Source organism: Stereum hirsutum (genome assembly GCF_000264905.1).
Source record: "Stereum hirsutum FP-91666 SS1 unplaced genomic scaffold STEHIscaffold_2, whole genome shotgun sequence".
NCBI classification, from domain to species: Eukaryota; Fungi; Basidiomycota; class Agaricomycetes; order Russulales; family Stereaceae; genus Stereum; species Stereum hirsutum.
In genome coordinates this window covers 185,808-209,432 of record NW_006763132.1, presented here as the reverse complement: position 1 = coordinate 209,432, position 23,625 = coordinate 185,808, and the positions used below count along the sequence as shown (strand labels likewise).

The 23,625-nt window shown below is 49.3% G+C and overlaps 8 protein-coding genes across 8 annotated transcripts; 6 read left to right on the top strand and 2 right to left on the bottom strand.

Annotated features, from left to right (window-relative positions):
- Positions 1–1,182: 1,182 nt before the first annotated feature.
- Positions 1,183–2,058, top strand: STEHIDRAFT_49973 (uncharacterized protein; the record flags this gene model as incomplete). Its single annotated transcript, XM_007299323.1, has 4 exons — positions 1,183–1,320; positions 1,442–1,609; positions 1,667–1,923; positions 1,974–2,058. The coding sequence occupies 4 exons, from the start codon at positions 1,183–1,185 to the stop codon at positions 2,056–2,058; spliced, it is 648 nt and encodes a 215-aa protein (XP_007299385.1).
- A 1,554-nt stretch (positions 2,059–3,612) lies between these two features.
- STEHIDRAFT_72219 (hsp10-like protein) lies at positions 3,613–4,549 on the top strand. Its single transcript, XM_007299353.1, has 4 exons — positions 3,613–3,706; positions 3,805–3,888; positions 4,030–4,215; positions 4,289–4,549. The coding sequence occupies exons 1-4, from the start codon at positions 3,704–3,706 to the stop codon at positions 4,337–4,339; spliced, it is 324 nt and encodes a 107-aa protein (XP_007299415.1). The 5' UTR covers positions 3,613–3,703; the 3' UTR covers positions 4,340–4,549.
- Positions 4,550–5,042: 493 nt separating this feature from the next.
- On the top strand, positions 5,043–5,780 carry STEHIDRAFT_117926 (uncharacterized protein). Its single transcript, XM_007299487.1, has 4 exons — positions 5,043–5,436; positions 5,513–5,560; positions 5,620–5,657; positions 5,722–5,780. Exons 1-2 carry the CDS (start codon positions 5,072–5,074, stop codon positions 5,517–5,519), a joined length of 372 nt encoding a protein of 123 aa, XP_007299549.1. The 5' UTR covers positions 5,043–5,071; the 3' UTR covers positions 5,520–5,560; positions 5,620–5,657; positions 5,722–5,780.
- A 680-nt stretch (positions 5,781–6,460) lies between these two features.
- Positions 6,461–8,307, bottom strand: STEHIDRAFT_152324 (S-adenosyl-L-methionine-dependent methyltransferase; the record flags this gene model as incomplete). Its single annotated transcript, XM_007299486.1, has 9 exons — positions 6,461–6,589; positions 6,652–6,941; positions 7,001–7,055; positions 7,117–7,265; positions 7,321–7,529; positions 7,581–7,631; positions 7,686–7,809; positions 7,881–7,935; positions 7,996–8,307. The coding sequence occupies 9 exons, from the start codon at positions 8,305–8,307 to the stop codon at positions 6,461–6,463; spliced, it is 1,374 nt and encodes a 457-aa protein (XP_007299548.1).
- A 3,586-nt stretch (positions 8,308–11,893) lies between these two features.
- On the top strand, positions 11,894–14,114 carry STEHIDRAFT_165180 (S-adenosyl-L-methionine-dependent methyltransferase; the record flags this gene model as incomplete). The annotated part of the gene is made up of 13 exons (XM_007299485.1): positions 11,894–12,199; positions 12,261–12,272; positions 12,330–12,501; positions 12,562–12,643; positions 12,702–12,837; positions 12,900–12,920; positions 12,973–13,033; positions 13,090–13,238; positions 13,301–13,405; positions 13,471–13,484; positions 13,541–13,623; positions 13,678–13,858; positions 13,909–14,114. 13 exons carry the CDS (start codon positions 11,894–11,896, stop codon positions 13,982–13,984), a joined length of 1,398 nt encoding a protein of 465 aa, XP_007299547.1. The 3' UTR covers positions 13,985–14,114.
- A 910-nt stretch (positions 14,115–15,024) lies between these two features.
- On the top strand, positions 15,025–17,720 carry STEHIDRAFT_49341 (uncharacterized protein; the record flags this gene model as incomplete). The annotated part of the gene is made up of 15 exons (XM_007299279.1): positions 15,025–15,152; positions 15,228–15,291; positions 15,347–15,400; positions 15,465–15,503; positions 15,565–15,618; positions 15,678–15,827; positions 15,877–15,952; positions 16,002–16,058; positions 16,121–16,344; positions 16,399–16,468; positions 16,542–16,645; positions 16,784–16,831; positions 16,893–17,023; positions 17,081–17,473; positions 17,534–17,720. 15 exons carry the CDS (start codon positions 15,025–15,027, stop codon positions 17,718–17,720), a joined length of 1,779 nt encoding a protein of 592 aa, XP_007299341.1.
- An 887-nt stretch (positions 17,721–18,607) lies between these two features.
- Positions 18,608–20,811, top strand: STEHIDRAFT_165178 (S-adenosyl-L-methionine-dependent methyltransferase; the record flags this gene model as incomplete). The annotated part of the gene is made up of 14 exons (XM_007299483.1): positions 18,608–18,853; positions 18,912–18,923; positions 18,990–19,161; positions 19,218–19,299; positions 19,357–19,473; positions 19,565–19,577; positions 19,638–19,698; positions 19,765–19,913; positions 19,973–20,077; positions 20,136–20,149; positions 20,208–20,290; positions 20,345–20,403; positions 20,472–20,593; positions 20,650–20,811. The coding sequence occupies 14 exons, from the start codon at positions 18,608–18,610 to the stop codon at positions 20,723–20,725; spliced, it is 1,311 nt and encodes a 436-aa protein (XP_007299545.1). The 3' UTR covers positions 20,726–20,811.
- Positions 20,812–21,406: 595 nt separating this feature from the next.
- On the bottom strand, positions 21,407–23,282 carry STEHIDRAFT_165177 (RNase P/MRP p29 subunit). Its single transcript, XM_007299482.1, has 9 exons — positions 23,136–23,282; positions 23,029–23,052; positions 22,604–22,750; positions 22,319–22,467; positions 22,068–22,240; positions 21,898–21,999; positions 21,588–21,833; positions 21,500–21,519; positions 21,407–21,435 (listed from the first exon to the last, which is right to left on the bottom strand). The coding sequence occupies exons 1-7, from the start codon at positions 23,247–23,249 to the stop codon at positions 21,598–21,600; spliced, it is 945 nt and encodes a 314-aa protein (XP_007299544.1). The 5' UTR covers positions 23,250–23,282; the 3' UTR covers positions 21,407–21,435; positions 21,500–21,519; positions 21,588–21,597.
- Between the last annotated feature and the right edge of the window lie 343 nt (positions 23,283–23,625).

The window sequence follows — 23,625 nt, the reverse complement described above, 5'->3', positions numbered from 1 at the left end:
AGGATGGACCAAACAAAGCTAGATTTCACTGCGAGCGGATCTCAAATTTCTTTTCTTCTCACTCACGACTCCACACTCTTACATTGGTCGTGTGCGGATGCCCCATTCGGGCAGAGAATGAATGCAGAGGCTGTATGTTTGGTCCGTCAAAATTGATGTTTGGCACACCGAGAAGATTTCCTACCCTGTCTAGAGTTGTGAAAGCAGCTGGAACACCGTCAGGCTGAGTACTGTACTTTTTCGCGCACAAGTTCACGCCACCGCCCCTCGGCCGTTGCCGAGATGACATAATACGTTCGTGTCCCGGTTCGCTAGCAGACCGGGACAAGGGACAATGCTCGTGAACATCGACACTTTTCCAGGGAATACGACCTTTCACAACCGCTCAGCAGTCATTTATCCTATGAATTTGGGTAAAATATTTCACCCAGTGGCAAAATCTAGCCCAAAGTGTGTCTTGGGGGCCTTTCTGAGGTCACTTTAGGAGCATAGAATATATTTGCATTTTTGTCAAATTTGCACCAAATTTTGGTTTGTCCCATTTACAAGTTCAGTGCACGTCAATGGGGTGGGACTGTCCCGCGGCACGAGTTCGTTCGCGGCCCCCATGGGGCACGGGACACGAACTTGTGCGCGAAAAACTACAGTAGACGTGAATCAAGATGTTACGTATCTTCCTGCTACTCGTAGCTACCAGGTCTCAGTATTCTTTGCCGTGACGTGCTGCATGATGAAAACATATTATAGTGTCCTACTAGATGACCGATTTCTATCATGAGTGTCTGATTCTGATTTGTCGCTCGATGTGGATGGCGTATGCGGTATTCAAGGCGATGAAGAGACTCCACGAGACGGACGAAACTGTTCTCGCTGTCATTGATCAGTTTGATACCACGGGTTTGAAACAGTTTGTGCCGCGGAGGTAAGGAAGGTAAGGTAAGTTTCTTTCCAGATCAGTTTCAAGTAACGTCACGAGAATTCCGGTCAATGAACTGATTCTCCTGTACTGCCCTAAGTGGAGAATCTGAATCTGCATCTGTGCTCTGCCCCATCAGTCATACACGTTTGCTTCATCCCCCCATATCAGTGCACTATGATCTTTTCTCAAGCTGGGCAACATCATCACTGTCGGTGCTATATATCTAGCTCCTCCGATCCTTCAACCCTCGACACGGTTCAGCCATGGCATCTCTCGGGGAAACTCTTGGTGCAATCGAGCTTGGAGTCTTATTCGCAGCAATACTGTACGGGGTATTGCTCGTGCAAGTCCACAACTACTATCAGCAGCACTTCAACGACGGGATCTGGGTCAAGGGTTTGGTGAAGTTTTCTCTTCTTTGCATGACGTGGTATATGTTCTCATTTTTTCTTGTCGGTCTGAACAGTTATATTCTGTGTTGTACGTTGTAATATGCGGACGAGATATACACCTAATCATGAGCTGACTGCTCATAGGTCGATCGAAACTGCTCATATGGCTTTCATCATCGTCTACATTTATATCGTTACTGTCAAGTACTTCGCCGACGGTGCTTTCGCATGGACTGGGTATGTATGGCCATTAGCGTATTCAGTCACGTTTGCCAATATCAGCGCAGCACTTGTCCAGGTATTCTCAGCCCAATAGAATCTTCGCCTGTGTTGTTGTGACTGAATTGCTACACAGGGATTTTTTTCTTATCGGATGTATATGCTATCCAGGCGGTGGTACCTCCCTCTGTTCTCATGGACTTTCAATATCATTCGATTGGGAAGCGCAATCGCCGCCAGCGTCGTCGCCACAAACACCGGAGACCTACTCTCATTTTTCCAGGATCACGAGCTGTTGATTCTTTTGGGCCAGGGTTCTGGTCTTATCGTTGACATTTTCAACACTGTCTGTCTTTGCATTCTTCTTTGGTCTCATCGGCGTATTTCCAACAGGTAAGTTTCTCTCTAGATCGCCAGACACATGTATTCATTGTACGGGACAGAAATAGGGGGACTATTGATAAGTCAATCTTATGGACCGTTGGTACGTACTCCTTTTCGTTGATGGGTATGCCAGTTGAATGCTGATGTGTTATAGAAACGGGTCTCGTCACTAGGTAGTTAATCGTGATAGGTTCATCGAAAGAGCCTGCTTTGACCTATTATATGCACAGTATTTGCTCTATAATAATGGTTATCCTCGTGAGTAACTTCCTCTCAACATCTTTCGTCAATGTTCATTGAAACCGTATGCTTGTGTACGCTTTCGTCGCATAGATCAGCGTGAAACTACCAAACAGTCAGTACACCGAATTACCCTGAATTCGACATTAGTTCATCGACTCTTGTTCCAGCGATTTGGACGGTCTTCATGTTGATCATTGCAAGATGTATGCCCTTCGTTCTTTTTTCGCGGAGCACGATTAACAGTCCACACAGTGTACTCCAATAGTCTCATGGCAACGTATGATAAGCTCTTGGAATGTCGATGCATGTGCTCACCGTCCGATAATCATTAGTCTCAATTGTCGCTCTTCGCTCCTGCAGTCAGTCAAGGTCATTACCACTAAAGAACTCACCGCCGCAGCCTTGCAAGGAAACCCGAGCACAGGAGTGAGTTCTCGCCTGGATTTATACGATTGTGCGCTAATCGATATACTAGCACGCTATAGAAGTCCATGTCGACATACATCAGGACGGTTCTGGAAGAATGGTGGTGAGATCAAGACACTGATGGCGCTGAATTAGCAACGACACTTACATATTTCCCTCCACATAACAGGGTCCTGAGCAACGTTCTGATATCGAACTTGGTAGCCTTCATCGAGATGGATCAGACGAGACGAAATGAATCTACTATCGCTAAGCCTCTCCTCCTATGCATACAAGCAGTCCACTAAAGCCAATGCCAAATCATGATTCGGAGACATCGTACAGTAGATGCTGAATCAGAGCCGTGTTCATATGTATGATGCGATCTTTAGAGTCGCCGCACGCTGTTCATGTAATTCCAATATGTGAGCACATACAATCGGTGCACTCTAGAATATCAACGAGTCGGCGTCCCTAATTAGAGTTGGGTATACTATTCTACCCGTCTGTTCTGCCGACGTGAAGACGACGTCGACGTGACTAGTTGACCACCATTTGATGATACCGCGAACAAGAAGAAGTACACGCTCAATACAAAAGATAAGCATGATTGTGGCCAGATATGGGGCTGACCGATGCCTTCCCTCCGAGCTGCTCGCACAGGCCAATGCGACCCGCAGCTCACAAGTTGAAAGAAATGACATGGCACCCTAGTATCATGATGATCTGAGTTCCACGTCGAGGGGCATCATATACGGCCCATGTCGCCAGAGTTGTACCAAAGTCATCGATTCAGACCCTGGCGTAAAAACACACCAAAAATCCTGCGAGCATGAAAGCTATTGCATCTTGAGACTAGTTGACCCATAGATGTTGAGCGCTGAGCAGCGTCGTCGACGGCAGCGACAAGGCGAAACTTCGAAGCGATCTTTGAGCAAACTCAAAGTCAACAATCCGTCCCGCGTGGTCACGTGCCCACGGGACAGACGGCCCGGCCGAAAAAGTCTGGAGAGTTCTCGCATTTCTCAGCTCAGCCAACTTGCTCCCCAACCTCATCCTTGTCTCGCTTCTCATTCACTCCGTTATTATTTTCGACTCGTTATCTTCTACTTCATAACCTTCCGTCTCGCTCGTACTTCAAATGGTGCGCAATTTCCGTACTCGTTTTTGCTTTTTGGAGGGGTGCAGTCTACTGACGAAGACGTATGTTGGCTCGCATCGTCATGATTATTGGTGTTGTAGGCCGCCCAAGCTACCTTCAAGTCTATCAAGTCTCTTGTTCCTCTTCTTGACCGTGTTCTTGTGCAGCGCTTCAAGCCAGAGACAGTACGTCACGACCGTTTCCCTCATCCGGTTTCTTCCATCCTCGCGTCGCGTCCTCCTCTACGCGTCCTACATAACCTATTCTACTCTATCGACCGGTTGATTGAACACCCAACTTACGTATAATTCTGCTTCCCTTCGTAGAAAACAGCTGCTGGTATCTTCCTCCCCACTTCCGCAACCCAGAACCCGCTCCCAGAAGCCACCGTCATCGCCGTCGGCCCCGGTGCACCAAACAAGGATGGACAAATCGTACCTACGACTGTGAAGGCCGGAGACAAGGTCCTTCTTCCAGGCTGGGGTGGAAACGCGATTAAAGTCGGAGAAGATGTACGTGTTCTCTTGTCGTTGTGCGCGTGTAGCGAAACGTCGTGTGAGCTGACGAGCGCGCTCGGTGATACAGGAGTACTTCTTATTCAAGGACTCCGAGATTTTGGCCAAGATCCAGGAGTAAGCGTCGGCTTATTGGAGTTGCCATGATCGGGAGGTTTGGTCGGAACGGCTAGTGGGGCGCGGGTAGATGGTAGTGACCACTTGCGAGGCGGTGGGAGAGGAGGAAGACGGTGTCCACTCATCCAAAAGTTCTGTTGTCGTTCGCATCTTATACTTCTCTCGGGCTAATCATCGTACATACTCATTGCTCCTCGTTCATGTTCACTCATCCACATCCCCACTCAGTTATTATGCATATGCCTCGAATGCTTTACATGGTTCCATTCTGCCGCTCTACTCGGTGCTGGCTTTTTTGCGTGTGATGGATGGAAGAATGTTTGTGAAGAGACGAGAGTGTCCTGCATGGGACGAATTTCTCAATACGCTTGGTGAAGTGTGGCATCGTTTTTCAAGCTTGGTGAAGTTCGGTCTTCCTCTACTGTTTGCTTTTTCTATCTTCTATCTCTTTCGTCGTTCTCCCAAAGTAAGATGTATGCTCTGTAACCTCCTCCCGTGTAGTCTGCTCATGTCTCCTTTCGTTCATAGCCAGATTGCAGAACATGGGCGGAGAGAGTGGATCGCGCCACAATGGTGCCACATCAACTTCTCTTCCCACGGGGATTTCCGCCGAGGTCTCGACTTCCGACCTCTTCCGACTTCTTCCGGCTCACCCTCTCAAGGCTTGACCTTCCTCCTGGCACCCAACTCTCAGCAGGACTCTACGTGACCGATCTAGTCATCTCTTTGTCCAACTATGAACACTGTCTCGCAGAGTTGCTTCTTTCTTCCTTTGTTTCAATCTTCAACGAGAGTCCAGCGAACGCGGCTGACGTGCCCTCACCTTGACTCTTCGTGCCTTCCCAGCCTAATAGTCTGCTGGAAAGGGTTCCACCTTCGCTCGAGATTTGTTGGACATCGTAAAAGGTCGAAGTTGGTCCTTACGGTCATCCCGCTTTCACTTCATGGACGCGATGACTTCTCGTTATTAGAAGAACTCGATCTGTGCTGGCGCGACATACTCCTAGTCTGTCGTCAGACGTGCGACATTCGTCTTTCTGGGAACGACAGTCGTATTGATGCGTATGCCTGGACCCGATCTTCTGTGGTCGCCCTACGAAGGTAAGACAACTCGGTGACCATCTACCTCCTCGCACCGTTGAGACACTGAAATATGGACGTTTTCCGTTGCGTGAAGGGCTTGAGTGACTTTTTTTTACCAGGTTACTGGACATCTTTACGCCCTGTGAGCATCCATATCAATCGGAGTCATGATTTGACTAATGATCTGTACGGTCACCGCAGCTGTCCACCCCAAGTTCCGACCTCCCTTCGATCATCTCGTGAGTCCTAGGGTCATTTCTATCTACGTTCACGCATCACTTACACCTGTGTTGCCTCCCGCAGGATAATTCTCAAAACTGGCTCCCGAAGATCAGAAGGACGTGTGCCACCACCCGATTTCGAACCATCCAAAAAGTATTCCAAACCGTCTCCACTTTCTCCTCCTCCTCCTTCCGTTACGCTTACACCCTTCATCGCTGTCCCTGGGCACATCGTTCCGTAGTGGATACAGTTGTTTCTGAAAAAGAATACGATATGAATGCCCTGATTCGGCATTCTCTCACTCGAACGATGTATAGCATACAGTCGCGACGTAGACTTTCGGTACGTTTTACACCTAAATGGACAGGCTTCACGGTTGGTATGTCAGTGAGTTCGTTGTTGAGCTCATTGTAATATATATGCAGCTCGACTTTGAGGAGGTCATACCTCCCACTCTTCGAAGTCTGGCCCTTTTAAGCATAACGCGGGTCTTGGTGGCACCTTTATCGGGGAGATGTGAGTGAAGAGAAGAGTTCGAAATACACCTTGTAGACCGTTTCTGAGTGATGTACCCTGCCTCAAACTCCTTTCAACGAGAGCATCATTCGTAGGAGAATACTATGGACATGTATTTTTGTAAGGTGATGATAGTCCATTTTTGTCGCACCGGACAGAGGAAAGACCGGTAATGACGGTGATTGGAGCAGACGCAGTGGACTCGTGAAACATGGATAGGAATTCATGAGTGTATAATATCGCAAAAGTAATTGAAGGAGGTACATCGCGATGTGAGTCCCTCCGTGTAAAGAAGCATCTGCGGTCACGCCGCCGAATAGATAAATGCAGCCATTCCTCCCGGCTTCACGGACTCAAGTTTCCACCCCGTAGCGGCCCCAAGCTCAGCAAACTGGGCTATCGTTCGCTCCTGACCATCCAGCAGGTTCATCATCTGCCAGATATCTGAAGTCAGCCCGATCACATTTGACACAGTAGCTCGAGAACGAGACAAACCTGCATATCCAGCGCGGTAACCCACGCTCCGAGCCCAACACCAAGATTCGGGAGCATAGGCCAAGGCGCTGGAGGGATAGTGTCGTCGGTCACGTCGAATTCTGTCGAAGTTTCGGCGCAGGCGAGTGGTAGAATGTGTTCGAAGACCAAGAGTTTGGATGTTGGTCCAGCCGCTTGACGAATGTTTTTCAGGATCGTGATGCAGTCGGGAGTGGGCCAATCGTGGAGGATAGCACGCATGAAGTACACGGCTGCGTTCTGAACGGGCTGGAGGTCGAAGAAGCTATGGGCTAGAAGAACCTCAGGGTCAGAGGGCCGAAAGGGTGTTTTCAGGCAAGGTCGCTCTTACCCTGCAGAGTGACCCGTTTTTCGGCGAGGGCTTCGGGGTTGTTGGTGCGCCAATACTGAAAAATAGAATAAAATTCTTGTAAGAGCGGAGAAGTGGAGAAGAATACTACGACGAACCTGTTCTGCACCTAAGATGACGTTCGGAAGATCCTGGACCACAAAGCGAAGATGCGGGTACGCCGTCAACATATTCAAGGAAAGCATCCCGACATTTCCTCCTACGTCAACCACGACATCGTCGGGTTTGAGCGACAGTCTACCCAAAGCTAGACTCAGGTCATTAGTAAGAAAGACTATATCATAGCCAAGAACGATACCTACCTGACGTGAAGGACTCCAGTTTAAAGCGTGAGGTGGCACCCTTCATCGCTGCGGTGAATCTCTGAATACGCCACTCGTTGCCTGGTTGTTCGAACCACTCGAAGAGAAGAAGCTTCGTGTCGAACGCCATGTTCACCGGTGCTGTGTACCCCTTGGGATCCTTGACCCATGAGGCTATAGCTGAGCTGCCCTTCAGACCTTCATCGCAGCTAAACACGCAGTCAGCAATCAAAAACAACATCGATGGCCAGACAACTCACAAGTGAGCTATGGAAGCAGCCACTGGAGCTCCTTCGTAGTGATTTGCAGGACTGTCAGGAATGTTTGATGTCAGGATCCTGACGTTGAAAGTGTTGATTACGCACTCCTCCTTGATGCTCTGGATCGAGGAGCCTTTGCATAATACCGAAGACAGACGATTGCTGGCGAAGACGTTGGGGGCAACTTCCCGGAAGACATGTCGAGTGGCGAGATAGCGGAGGACATGAGCTGCGTATGAGAGTACGTGAGTGAGTATGACCCTAAAGGTAATGACGTATAAAGGCGAGGAAAGGTATTACCGGTCTTCTCCTCGTCCAAGCCTACTTTCTGAGCAATGTCTCTGGAGTGTAGACCCTGACGCGTTCTCGAATGGTCAGGGGCTGGAAATAATAATAAGACTGGAGATTGATGTACCTTCGGTCCGACGGATTCGAGTACGTCGGCAAAGTTACAGTCTACAGCTAGCCCGAGTGTAGCAGGGGTGTACATAGACAGAGCATAGTCCTGCAAGGTTTCTACAGGAGGACGAACAGTAGCGATTATCTGAGCAGCTGCTCCCACGATCAAGCGAGTTGTGGCGGCGAGTACTGCATCGTTATCCAGGGCATTTGGCACGAACGGCTCGTCGAGAGATGGAAACGAGCTTCCATTCTTTGCATACACAGACTCGAGAGTGAGGACACCGTTGATGAGGGTATTGGCAAGGGCAAAAAGTGGCGTAGTCATCGTTTGGTGAAGGGTAGTGACGGTGAAGGCAGAGAGTTCTCTCCTCTTATACGCCCCGGACAAGGCCAGTCAAGCCTCTGCCGTTACGTTCTACACAATCGACAAACGTCAGCATTGTCTAGAACGTTGAGGTTCATGCAGGCATTGATAAGCACGACGGCCCAGAGGAGCACATTCCGCAGGTACGTAGCAGGCGGTAGTGTCCAGATAGTCAGATGCGGTCGAATGGCCAGTTGGTTTCCTGGCAAAAATGCGACGGTCGTGGGCCAGTCGTCGATGAGGTGCCTCTGAACATTGTCCATTGAGCCACCGAACAGAACCCGTGCCCATGGAGGGTGCTTCGAATTCCCACCTGTTCCCTGGGTAATCTTCGCTTGATGCTGAACACTTGTGTGTCAAATGTATTAGCCCATGATTGAGGTGGGATTTACGTTGCACACCCGTGCATGATTGGATGACCCCGGCCTAGGAAAACCGCACATCGTGACAAACGACATCGAGGGATGGGGTCATACTTATTAGTATCACAAATATCTGTGGAATGGAAGTACGAAAGAGGATGACTGTACATAGCAAAAGAGATAGAACCAGTTAGTAAAACGATGTTACAGCGTGGGTTCAGGACGTGCACAAAGCGTTGATGAGTGAGAGGAACTCGCCCATCTGGGCACTGTGCGGGCCTCCGGTGCGCGTCCAGGAGCATACGACGAGCGGAAGAAGAAATATCAGCGGAAGGATAGTTCTGACGATGTTTGGAGTTATATAAAGGTTCCCACAACAAACGAGCGAGAATTCTGGCGAGCGTGTCACTTTACACGAGATGTATCACAGTGTTGCAGCGCGAAAGCAGGCTCAGTGGAAAGGACGTTACGATAGAGTGATAATAACCGGCCTCATACGTATGGGACGTATGAGAGTATGTGGCGAAGTCCGGACAGTTTGTGCTACGAACACGGGTGTGTTGAGTAAACGAAAGCTAAACACGTCATGCCCCATCCTTGTTTGTTCGTGTTTGATTCAGAAGCCTTTGCTTTCCTCTTCGAGCCTTTGGTGGCGAATGTGGCGCAAGACGAGAGCAACCTCAGCCCCGCATTTGATCCCCATTGAAGCCCATCCGATATCAACCATAATCTCCCTTAATATATATGGAACTGTGTAATCTACTCAGGTGAGGATCTAGTAGTAGTGTGTCACCATATGAACTTAGTTCAAGCATAGTGCTACACCGGATTCACTAAACCTCGCCAGAATGGTTTATCGCCATTCACGTAGAAAAAACACAGACTTCTGGTAGGTCAAGGCCGAGCCAAGCGTTTGAGTCTTTGCGTAGGCGAGCACAGGGTAAACTTCCCAGACTTTCCAAGTCCAACAAACACTACATAGTACTGCAGCTGTACCCAGAGCACACCCGGCCAATCACAGTACAAGCCATGGAGATCGTTCCAAAATGACGATTAAAATGGAATCAATAACGCTCCTGATTGCATATTCAAAGCGAAAATTGTCTAAAAAGCTACCAGCCCCTACAGCTCATGAAGAGACAATACTGAACGGCGACGACGTACGGCAAAACGCTCGAGTTCGTATATTGTCATCCATGGTACAACCACCGCACTGTGTGGCAATAAGACGGTCAATTGACAAGCTTCGAGAAAGTCATCTCATGCGACCCAAATCATCGCGCATGGGGCTTCGTGATAACAACAGCATAACCTGCATGACGGTGTAGCACTGCAAGCCACGGAGTATACAGCATGCGCATGAGATAGCCTTGGAACAGCATTGTGAGTGGCGACTAGTCTCTGAAGCTCTCGTCCAAGACAATCCTTGGCTACATGCCGTCATGCTCTTCTGCACGCTATGTATTGAGATAAGACAGCTTTGACATCAGCTCGAGAGACGCTGTTGGTTGGGTGAAGTTGGATCCGGGAGAATCCGAGTGATTCCAACCCTACCCCTAACCAGCCCTAACCCTCCTGCTTGTCGTTTCCTTCACCTCATTTTGATCAGTTGTACCCGAACAGCAACGACCCTCCTGGTACATTGCTATAAACAAAGATCTCCTGTGGACCATGTTATTTCAGACAGTCGGCTCTGCTTTCTCCAACATCTCCCGCATCTATTTCGCGGCATAAACTTTCAAAAGAGGTGCCCTTCATGATTCCTCGCTGATCACCGTCGATGAACTTGGCGTTGACACGGCTGTATGAGTGCGTACCCTCTCGTACCGCGCAGTATCTCCATACACGAAGTGTACGTCTCTGAACTCATGCGAATACTCCACGCTCGATCCATTCCACGTCGCTCGTCTTTCTTCCCCTTCATTGGGCGGGTCCCAGGTAAAGGCGCCACGTGGCAGTATGTTCAATTTTGCATGAGACATTCGTGCTCATCTTCAAGAAAATCTCAACCTCTGCTCCCTTGCTCGATGGTCTCGCATTTTGGTAACGACTCTCTGCTGATAGAAGCTTTTTATATATAACAGGGGAATTTCTTGCTATATTACGAGCTCGAAGCTTGCCCAGATCAAATGACTAGTTGAATACCTTGATCAGGTATGAAGAGCTCTCCTCATTTTTTTTTCTGAATATACCACGAGCGTATGTGACGCCCTGACGTCACCCTGAGACTTCGTACATGAAGCCTCTCGCTCCGCGAGACTGCGATGGGTGAAAAGCGAATAATACAGTCTAGCGTTCAGCTGGCCGTCTCGGTACTCTCCCAAAGGTTGAACCCACAGATTTCCCTCACATTCTATGGGACTTTTGCTCCTTCTTTTTTCGAGCTACGGCCCTTGTTCAATGCTCACCAACACCATATCGCCAGTTCCTCCGGCGCATGGTTTGCCCTTGTTCCACGCACTTCGCCGGAGTCGAGTGCTCCGCATAACCAACGCATCATAAATACGATGGCGACTTTGCGCCAACCTTTCTCGTACAGTTCCTCGTGTTCGGGATTTATTTGCGACCCTCCGTTAATAAGCTATAACCGGTGCATCATTTGATTGGTGGTCAAAAATTCCCATACACCCTAAGGACGTCTCTATTCTCTGAATAGCGTCCTGTGTGCAAGCTAAGTCATACCGCTATCATGGTTTGCGGGTGCGTCTTGCCTAAAGAAAGATTTACCTTGAGGAAACAATGCGCGATGCTGTACCTTTCCCCAAGATCTCTACTGTGGCATCCCAATATGGGCATGGACGTACGGTAAGGAAAGTGACAAGCCTTGCAGTACAGACTCCAGGATTCCGCGGGGTTCAACGTGAATCATAGTTCACGATCGGTTGCCAATGTCTAAACCTAGGTCTGTAAAGTTCATACCTAGTCTTCCTCTGGACCTTTCTCTCAGCCCTATTCCTTGGCATCTTCTCTCGGGCAATCACAAGCTGGTACGTCTTCTCACTCCCGAAATATGCAGAGTGTAATCATTCGCCCACTTTGTTCCCTTCGTTCGGCTCTGAGTTTGTATCGTTTAAAAATAGCTGGCTGATATCTTGTTCAAAGACCGCAACATCGTAGAGACCCCATCAGTTTGTGTCGAACTCTTCGTGACAGACACCGCAATCACTGATTCCTTCCGACATACAATGCCAGACCAAATCCTCCTGTCCGTCGACCCACTTGGGCGCTCTTACACGAAGTCCTTTTCTGCTGCACATGATCCCGCACAACTCTTGCCTCTAGTTGACCTCATCTCTAAATCAGTTGCTTTATTAGTCGAAGAATACAGGAGCGTGAACCAATCTGTTCCTTCCCTAGACTCCACTAGTCCGAGCCCCTTCGATGCTCCAGAATCGAACACTCCGGCCATGAGCAGGGCAGTCCAAATCATCGAGGCCGCTTGTGCCCAGCTGTGCTTCACCGTCGCCAGCCCCGGTCACGTCATGATAAATGTGAGCTCTTCACTCCCCACCGGATCGCTGGCAGGAAGCTGACTGACCCTCCTTGTAATAGAAAGCATACGCCGTAAGTGACGGACTCTTATCGGTCTACAGGAAGTCCTAGAACTGATTAGTGTATTAGTTTGAGGAGGCGGCCTGCCTCCAAGTAGTCACTGAGGGCAGAATCGCCGATCACCTAGTCGATGTCCCGCATGGGCTTTCTGTCGAGGCACTTGCTTCCAAGTCTGGACTGAACGCCGGCAAACTCGGCCGTATTCTCCGAATGCTTGCAACCAAACATTGTTTCATCGAAGGCGAGCGCTCCTGAAGAGATAATGGAGAACTACATTCCATTAACGGCCGTTCTCGCCCAGTATCCCCGAATGTCTTTGCAAACAACCGGTTAAGCATTAAGCTACTTTCTACGGACCCCGTCTCGAGCTTCGTTGGTCATCTGTGGGTGTATTTAGCTATTCACTGGGTTGTTAGCCTATCTGATCTTGTTCCCAACAAGGACGGGAGAGGGTATGAAAGGAGCATCCTTCCTAAATGACGCGCTAATGGATCAGGTTTCGGGCTCTTCAATGTCTCCTGCCGATGCACCATTTCGCCATGCTTACGGGGCACCGATATTCGACTATTATTCTCAGGTCTGTGTCTTTTCTCGTCATCAAGGGACTTACTTACTTACTGACCGGTTTGACTTCCGTAGGCTCCTCGTCGCATTGCGGAGGTGATTGGGCTCTGTCGTATTCAAGCCCGTTCCCCTGCTGACAGTTTCGAAGCGTTTCAATAAGGCTATGGTTGGGTTCGGCTTGGTGACAGGAACCGGAATGCTCCCCCAAGGTAGTGATAATTCCGTTCTAACCTCGATGTCTGTTGATTAATAGCCCGTATTTTAGCCTTCCCATGGAACATTTTGCCTAAGGGCACCACAGTCTGCGATGTAGGCGGTGGGAATGGCCATGCAACCCTCGGTCTCGCGAAATCTTTTCCGCACTTGCGCATCATAGTTCAAGACCTTGAGCATGTAGTCGTGAACGGCAAACCGGTGGGTCTCATTTGCCACATTTGACTCCCCACCCATGACTCACATATGGACGACCGATATAGCTTTGGGAGAAAGCTTGCCCAGAGGCCGTGAACAGCAAACACGTGGACTTTGTTCCGCTTGACTTCTTCAAGGGCGTCCCAGTATCCGGATGCGACTTTTACTATGTGAGCGAGCTCTATCATGTTTTGCCAGTTACTCTCAAGTGCAGCTCTCACATTTTTCTTTACAGCTCCGCCATGTCTTGTTCGTCTCTGCCTCTCTTCAGTGCTTTCCACGTCTTGACTTACTCGCCTGTTTAGGCACGACTGGCCTCAGGCCGAATCCTTGAAGATCATGTCGAACATCCGCTCGGCCATGAAGGAGTCAAGCAGACTCCTTATTCGTATGTACTCCCTTGTACGCATTATCCGGCGGCATACTGAGCTGCGGCTTGCAGATGAATTTGTTCTCCAACATGCGGTTCGCGACATGAAGTGTGGCCCCGGATTCTCGCAGGCGCCCGAACCCCTTCTCCCTAACTTCGGGATGGGACGTGTGCGCTTGTATGAGCAAGATATTAACATGATGTGTTGTGTCAATAGCATGGAGCGTACACTGGATGAGTTCGTTGAACTCGGGTAAGCCTTCTAAAGGTGTCTCACTACTTGTAACTGATGATATGCGATAGGAATTACACAGGCTATCGGTTTGTGAAGATTTGGGATGCTGGAGAAGCGAGCCTCGTTGAATTTGCAATCGCTTAAGTGCCTGTGAGCTGCTGTGGTGTAAGTGATGTTCGTTCTGGATCGCTTGTCGAGATCACCTCTTGAGAGCATCGGTCTCAGCGTGTCTAGGCCTTTGCTTCGTACATGTGGGCTTGCGCAGGATGACAGGCCCTGACAGGTTGTACTCATACCTATAGTCCTCGTGCATGAACTTGTGTCTGCCATATGATCTTCGTGTAAAGCGCGACGGCTCACGGTCAGCGTCTCTGTGACGCGTGGCTGAACATAAGGTCGTAACAGTGCAGTATGTGTGAGTAACTTATCTGATAGCTCGCACCGCTCGTACTTCTCTACTTCCTCATCCGCAACATGAGATGTGGTTGATGGGCTCAGACTGTGGCCTAACAAGTTTACCTTGCGGCCGCTTTCCATACAACGAGCGTTCATAGGCTTCTATTGAGCCATATCATGGATACGTAGTAACCATTACCCCAGCGCGGATAATTTCAGGTGGTCGCGGTTCCACCATCCTGGCTTGTGAAAGGATGTGAGACAGAAACCCGTGTACGTTTTTGCGACGTGAATATGAAGAGGCCGGAAGGTGCTTATCGTTACCGGTAGGCTTTTGACCTGTAGAGTTTAGTATTTTTACCGTTTTCTACCACGGTAGTAGGTCTATCCACGGGATTGTCTCTGCTCATTCGTTGCTCTTGGCGTCTCTCAGTGGGTCATGCGGGAAGCGCCGTGGCCGAATCCAATTCCATACACCAGATTCCACCTGCATCAACGGCTCATCCATGCGAAGTTGTAGAGTTGTATTCGGACCTTATGCGTTTGATATGAAGTATTGTGTCCAACACTAAGCTCTTCCTTTCACCCGCACCGAATACAGGGGTATCAGAATACATCTGCCGCGCAGATGCTTTTAGGCTAATCAAACAGGTCTTTAAGACCTATCACAGCGGACGCATCGTTTCTCGGGGGAGGCGCTATCAGTCTGCATCCTGCTCACAATTTGACGCACGCAACTTACCTGACAGATACGCCGCCTCGTTTGTGCAAGACCATTCTCCTCTAGCATGCCGGTCTCTAACAACTTGCCGACCTCATACGTCGACGTTCTCGTTGTCGGTGCTGGTCCCGCTGGTCTGTTGTGTGGTGTTGCTTTGGCTCAAGCTGGAATCAATGTGAAGATTGTGGACCAAAGGTATGGTGTTCACCTTTCATGACACTTCATCAGGTCTACCGACCATGATCCTTAAAACGGCCCTTTCCATTGTAGACCTGCCAGCATTCCAGCCGGCCAAGCCGACGGTATTCATCCTCGTACCATTGAAGTCTTACAGGTGAAGAAGAACGTGTCCAAGAGATTCATCGACAGCTAATAATACAATTCTGAAGAGTTATGGACTTGTGGAACGTCTCCTCAAGGAAGGAAACCATCTGCACATGTTTGTGCGTCTTCGTCTTTTGTCACTATGATCTCCCCTGCTTTCTTAACCGTAAAATGCACATGTAGGCCTTCTATAACCTAAGCAAGGATCGAAATGGTATCGAGGTTGGCTGCACTTCCAAATCGTGATCATTAACAGTGTCATTCAGCTAACGTTCTGGACTAGCGCACGAGCAGGGTGTCTATGGTCAACCAAGTTGTCGCTAGATACCCATTCTCCGTATGTTAAAGCCGAAAAACACTTTTTCAGCGTAGTTTACTGACGGTAACACTTTCCAGATTTCTCTGAACCAAGGTGGTATCGAACGCTTGCTTCTCGATGGCCTTCTAAAGGAAGGCGTCATTGTGGACCGTCCGACTCGCCCATCATCGATCATTCTGTCTGATGACGAGAGGGAATTAAATGATACGTCCAAGTATCCTATCACTGTGCGTGGCGCTTCTATTGAATTCATCATCTCGTCTGATGATCCTAAAGGTCGTCCTGGATCACCTGGAAGGAGAGGCTGTTCAACAGGAAATTGTTCACGCCAAGTTCCTCGTGGGCTCTGATGGTAAACTCACTTCTTATCTACACAATTCTTTCATGCTCATATTCTGTAGGTGCTCACTCGTGGGTCCGCAGAGCCCTGAACATTCAGATGGAAGGCGAACAGACAAGTGAGTTCTTCCTTCCATATTGGCCCTCGTGGATCCCACCATTGTACTGACTTGCTATGCAGACCATGTCTGGGGTGTGATTGATTTTACTCCGACTCAAGAATCTAACTTTCCAGACTGGAGGAACGTTTGCTCCATCAGCGGGTCCGACACCACTGTGCTTCTCATACCTCGAGAAGAGGGCAAAATACGCTTATACATCGACCTCGGACTTGAGACGGGACTTGTCGATACCGAGAGTGGACGAGTCAACCCAAAGAGTCTAGACTCGGACAAGCTTCTCGCGGTATGCGTAGCTGCATAAAAATGGATTCATACCAGGCTTATGACTTCGCTGTAGATTGCGAAACCTGCATTCGCACAATATACTCTCGAAGCGGCTGATATTGACTGGTGGACATGCTACGTTAGTGAGTGTCGTCTACGCCAGGGATACTATTGCACTATATATCGTACTCAATACCCTGTTTTCGATTGCACTAGTCGGTCAACGTGTTGCGACTCAATTCTCGCTTCACGAACGAGCTTTTGTGGCTGGGGATGCGTGCCACACGCACTCTCCGAAGGCAGGCGAGTTTACTTCCGACGTGTCCTCTTGACTCTTCGGTTTAAATCTTGAGCAGGTCAGGGAATGAACACTAGCATGAACGACTCTCACAATCTAGGTCTGTGCGCGAAATTGCATCCTTCTTTGACTCTCACTCACGTGTGCCACAGCCTGGAAGCTGGTATACACGCTCCGTGGATGGTCAGGACTGTCCCTCCTCCACACCGTACGTCATTTACCCTTCTAATCAATGCTGTACCGTTTCATACGTGTCGTGATTATTTCAGTATGAATTGGAGAGGCGCAAATTCGCGCAGGAGTTGATTGCCTTCGATCGGTGGTACTCCGCGGGGTTCTCGGCCAAGGCGCGCACCGGAACTCTGAGCAATGGTAAAAAAGCACCATCTTCAGGCTTTGAGTAAGTCATATGTCCGTAGGAGACTATTGTTTTAACCAATGATTCCTCTGCGTCCAGAGCATTCCGAGAATACAATGGCTTAACGTCTGGCGTGGGCATACAATACGACACTTCTCTGATAACCTCTAGCGGATCGAACAAGACGAAGATCATCGTTGGCCAACGATTTCCGCCCCAGGTTGTTCTTCACGCAGCAGATATGATACCTGTTGAGATCCACGATCTGTGCACATCCAACACCCGTTTCAAAATCTTTATCTTCACTGGGAATTTGCATTCGGAGGTCCGGTCACAGAATTTGGAGGTATTGGCAGAGAGATTGAAGGGGAAGGATGGTGTACTTTGTAGGTTTGATGAAGAGATATTCGACGTGATCCCCGTCCTGCAAGGTAAGAAAGAAACGGTGGACTATCTGGCGGTGCCACGTACGCTCAGGTCATCTTGGGACAAGTGCGTTTATCCATGTCTTCGATGCCTTCATTCTATTTCTGACGTCTAGCACTTCCTTAGGGTATTGGTTGACGAGACTGATGTAAGCGGAAGCCTTGGAGGGCGTGCATACGAGACGTATGGTATCGGCGAGGACGGCGCCATAGTTATTGTCAGGCCTGATGGATACGTCGGGTTAGTTACGGGGATCGATGAGGCGGACAACATCGGCGAATATTTTGGTGGTGTACTTGCAGGAAAGTTGTAGGACGAGGATGTTTCAGCTCTGTATCGCGGTCTGGTAGCCGAAATGGGCCACAAGCCCACGCAGCTGGGTGGCATTTACATAATCTTTGAGTGGCGCGATCCGTGGGATAAGATCCGATAAGATACAAAAATGACACGATTGATTGTGAAGTTGCAAAGTCGTTCAATTGTTTTCTGACTTCCACCTTCACTGGGCCTGACAAACGCCCTCTCAATCCTCGCTCACGGCGCAGCTCCAACGCGCTTGGAATACCGACAGCCTGGCTTTTTCTTGGGAACAGATGGGCTGGGAACACAAGAAATACGTATGGGGCTTGCACATCGTAAATTTGGACAGGCGTTGGTAGTGTCCCTGCTGCAGGCTACTGTGTTGAACGCGCCGTGACAGACTTTCGCCGGAGAAGCCGTTACCAGCCGTTACCTTCCTTGCGGCCACTGTCCCTGTATGCAAGTCGTATCTGGCTAGATGCAGCGATAATGTCTCCTTCCGAGAGAGCTCTCAGGCAGGGAGCGCAAACCTTTCATCCACCCAATCTAGCGGCAAGGGAACTGACAGTGATCGTTGGGAATTCGCCTTCGCATCCATGGGAGAAAGCCCGCCGTATAGTGGCAAATGATTTTTGCAAGGAAACATGATTTCCAATGACTTTGCGCGAGTTGATATAGACTCCCAGCGCATCGAAGTGGGTTACAGCCTCGGATTTGCATGATCTGACTCTGGATTCCATCTGTCTCAAAGTTTCTCATAAACACTCGCCAGCGCACCGCTACCTAAAGGCGTCGCAGCTGGGAGTCTTGTCTCGCTATTAGCAGCTTGAGCAAACGCCTCCTTCTAGTCGTTGTCTCCCTCTCCTTCTAGTCGCTGCCTCCCTCTCCTTCGCTCGCATCATGTCTACCACCGACTCAGCCAATCTTCTTCCGCTTGTCGACCTCATCACGAATGCCGTCAAAGTCGTCATCGATGAGTATGCAGCCATCAACCAGCCAGTCCCATCACTGGATTCGAATATTCCCGGTCCTTTCGACACCCCAGAGTCCACACCACCCCAACTGAGTAAAGCGATCCAAATTATTGAGGCTGCATGCGCTCAGCTGAGCTTCACTGTCGCAAGTCCTGGCCACGTTATGACCAACGTGAGTATGTCTTCCTATGATGTGTCACCTCACTTACTGAGATAATGTTTCACTCTAGAAAGCTTACGCGGTGAGTGCTAGCATTTGTACACCCATGCTCGAGAACTTTAGCATTGAAGGCCTGCCGGCGTGGTAGCTCGAGGAGTCTGCGTGCCTTCAAGTCATCACGGAGGCCAAGGTATCAGACCTCCTCCTCGATAAGCCCGAGGGCCTTCATATCGATGTGCTCGCCAACCGGTCAAATCTGGATGCCGGGAAGCTTGGCCGCATCTTGCGCATGCTCGCGACAAAGCACTGTTTCAATGAAGGTAAGGTCCCAATTTGAGTTATATAACTATCTAATAACTTGCGAACAACCATACAGTCCAACCAAACGTCTTCGCCAATAACCGGTTGAGCATGAAGTTGGTCTCCACCGACCCCGTCTCTAGTTTGGTAGGACATGTGTAAGAAATCAAATGTTTTCGACCTATACTGTTCACATAACAATCGTCACTCATCAGGACGGGTGGGTGTATGAAGGCGTCGTCTTTCCTCGCTGATGCCCTTATGGATCCTATCTCTGGGAGCTCCATGCTCCCCGCCGATGCACCGTTCCGCTACGCGCATGGTTTGCCGCTGTTTGATTACTGTGGAAAGGCATGCTATCTTATCACACTTACGTCTTTGTCTCCTTTACGATCATTCACAATGATATATGCAGGCACCCAGAAGTTTCCAAGAGGTATGTATGTGTCTGTCATTGTGTGTACGACCTTCTCACGCCATTGCTCGAACGACACAGCGTCTCAACAAGGCAATGATTGGATGGGGCGTTGTCACTGGTCGGGCCATGCTTCCCAAAGGTAGGCTATGGCTTCGCTCTCTCTATCTATCGAAGGGGTCGCTTCGTTCAACGCTCTTCGGCCTAGTCTACCCATGGCAGTCTTTGCCTTCCGGAACTACTATATGCGACGTCGGAGGAGGCAACGGACATGCTATGCTGAACCTTCTGAAGGCCTTCCCTCACCTGCGTGTCGTTGTTCAAGATCTTAAAGCTGCGGTTGAAGACGGACAAGAGGTGAGTATAAGTTCTCCTCCGTCAGTATTTACACGAATGTATGACTAACTTGTGTGTAGCTGTGGTCTAACGAGTATCCGGAGGCTTTGGAAAATAAGCTTGTCACATTCAAGGCGTTCGATTTCTTCAAGGATACTCCTGCAGAAGGATGTGACTTCTACTATGCAAGAGATCTAATATATTCATGCTTCGCCGCTGCTGATTTCTCTTTGTTTCTTCCAGATCCGTCATGTTCTGTACGTCTCCTTCTCTACCAATCCCAATGGGATAAACGACTGAATGAGACATGGCTAGCCATGACTGGATGAAGGACGAGTGTCTTACGATATTGAGAAATATTCGCACGTCGGCCAAGCCAAGCAGTAGACTCCTCATCCGTACGCTCCCCTAGTCAGCCGTTGTGGCCTGCAGCTCATTATCCATCCCCACAGACGAGTTCGTTTTGCAACATGCCGTTCGTAACAGGTCCAATCAGTCTCGGGTCTCAGAGGTGTGTCTTTCAAGCACTACTGCATACTTTTTCTGTCCAAACCCCAACATTTGATCGACCATTTCCAGGCTCCAGAGCCACTTCTTCCAAACTTCGGGATGGGCCGTGTGCGTCTGTACCAACAGGACATCAGTATGATGTCAAACCACAACAGCAAGGAGCGAACTCTTCCAGAGTTCGTCGAGATGGGGTGAGCGTCAATAGTTCCCCGTCGTGACCGACAACTTACAGCTTAATACTATATAGTGAAGAGGCGGGTTTCAAGTTTGTAAAGCTATGGGATGGAGGAGAAGCCAGTCTCGTAGAGTTCACTGCGGCGTGAGACATATTCGATCTACCGTTAGCGTGAAACTTTGATGTGTGAACGGTAGCCACTGTCTCAACGTACAGTGGTAGGACTCGATAGTGTCGGATGTAATATTATCTTCATTTACTATCCTTGCTCGTAGTACCATGCAAAAACGTGTCGCAGCACGGTAGACAATACGTCACGTTCAAGAGCTTGACCTGTCGCGCACGGTTCACGGCACTGCCGAGCAAGAAGTAGCAGATTTATCGTTCAAGCCGTTCTTGCGAAAGTTAGCTAGGAATTGAGGGAGTTCGTCGCGACAGTTCTTTGGTTTAGGTCGTTGGGTAAACATGCGGGAACTGAACACACAAAGCAGATGCCGCAAGGATATTGGTGCATTTGGCTGTGTCAGCCCGCGTACATGACCGTCGGTGATAGCTAAAAGAAACCAGATACTGAGAAGTAAACGGGGTCAAATGTAGAGACTGCAGTTGTTGACACCTACCGGTCGCTGCGAGAGAGATCGCGAAGGCCGTGACATCGTCTGCCATATCGAAGACGACCCATTTTCTATGCAGAGTGGCCTATTAGGCGCTCACGGCTCCTAAATCTGGCGAAAGGGCAGAGAAGTGAAAGGTCGCTCGGAGATGCTCCACCGCTACGGGTCGTGCATTCGAAGGAGAAGCGAAAGGTGCAATTATTCACAGGGAGCCAGACACAGTACAATAAATCCCTAGTACAATCTATGACAAAAATCATGGAGCCTTCAGTGGTTGCTCCGGCGCTATATGGTAAAATACTACGTACAAATCACAATTGCAGGGTGACTTCCGGCAGGATCACATAGCTCGTAAGCACGCACTCCAGAAAAGAAAAACTATACAAGCTCACTTACCTAGATGCAATCACAATTCGATCGTTTCCTTATGCTTGAACTTTCTACCTGCCCTCTCCGAAGCCCTGAACTGGAACTGGTTCCCATACAACTCGAACTTGATGTGCGGGAAATCATACACCGTCTTCGAGCGAACCACATCGTCGACGTTCATCCTGTCCGCATTGGACGCAGGCGGTGTTGATGGCTGCAGCGTCGAATACAACGGGACCGCAAAGGAGAACACTGAGTTCTGTTTTGGGACCGCTATTTTCAGCCATAAATTATATTTAGTTCATAGTGATAGTGGAATCAAAAAGCTCAACCATACTCTTCGTCTGATTTTTCTCCGTGACGACCCGGAAAGCGTTCTCCGTCTCATGGACCACAATCCCTGACAAACTAACCAGGCAAGGATTCCTTGCACGAACCACTACGCGTATGAAATACAATTAGCCTTGATCTTGACTAGAAATAGTGTTCAGATGAGGCAATACGAACCTGTGATGATACAGCCATGGTAATCGGCCTTGATCAGCTTTGCGTGCATGTTCTCTGCTTTCGGCATTGCTTCAGCGGAAGTCGGAGTATCGGAGGAAGGTGGTGACGCCAGGGCCAACAGCTCGGACATATACCCCAACCATAGCTGGTGAAGTGGAATGAATAGGTCGTATCTGTCGAAGGTGTGTTAGAGACGGTGAGGATATATGCCAAAGTACGATAGTATAGGCGAAAGGGCTATGTAAGCGTACCGCGCTTCTTCTTTGCTCAACTTCCAAGTACCGCGCTCGATCGCGTCGTCTCTTCCTAGTACACCCAACGCATTTCGTTCTTTCTCTTTATCCTGACGTCTTTTCTTAGCGACTGCCTCCTTCTTGATACGACCTTCACGTGCCGGGTTCTACAGCAAGCAGGACATATTCGTCCGTATCTAGCCCACGCATGTCATGACTGGGATTGTACGTACCTGTGTAATAGGGGTGTGTGTATATGTAAAAGGTCAGTGAGTGACGAAGAGGATCCACGAAAAAGCGTACCTCGAGGGGCAGAACACGTCGTTTGATACGCTCTTCATAATACTTCGTGGCTTTCTGAGATGAGGAGCCTCGTCCCTCTGGCACAGATATAGCCGATAATAAGTAGGTAGGAGTGAAGGGCGTCTTTGACGTATACTTGACGTGTTTCTAGAGACCAAAACCGGCCGGTCAACATCATAGCAAGATGCATACATTCAAGGGAAACATAGCATGCGTCCAAAGAAACTGGCTGATCGTATTCGGACAACTACTAAGGCAAGTGGCAAAATAGTCTCGTGAGAGCCAAATTACAGCCCTTCATGAGTGAACACGTCCGCTTGGGTACGCAGCTGCGAAGGATAGGGCACAAGAACGAAGACTCATCCTCCCGACGGAGGAAAACGGTCTGATAGGGGTTTCTTTCGTGCAACCAGAGGAACTACTACCTTATTACTTTTCGCACTAGATTCCTATATCAGAGGTGGTTTATAGATTAGTCATTCATCTCTGGACACTATTGCTGTGTTGACAGGACCGGGGAGCCTGGACTCACTGTATGGGGCACGATACCATCGGAGTCGGCCGGGGTCGAGATGGGGCTGGTGCGACCAAACGAGAACGGATACGCATATATGTGGTCAGGGACCAGTCCAGTATAGGTGTGCATTGTACAAGTCACGACCAGGATACGAAGCAGAGCAAACGATGACGGTCTTGGCAAGTCGTTGAGGTCGCTGAGAATTGCAGAAGAAGCGGTCGCGGAAACTGCCGATTTTCAAAGAAGCTACGGATGTGGCGCGCCACCTCTTTGTCGGGGTTTCGGGCTCGTGGTTCTTCAACTTCGGGGTCCCTTCTTCGTCCCGTCGACAACTCGCGCAGCTGCTTTCCCCAATCCCTGAGACCACTTAGCTTCATTCATCAGTACTGATGTCTTTGGGAAGTGTTACTATGAACCCTCGACGCGAACCTCGACGCGAATCTTGCTTGAATTCTAGGACCTACATACGCAACCTTTGAGAGTAATCTGTCTGATACTTGGAAGA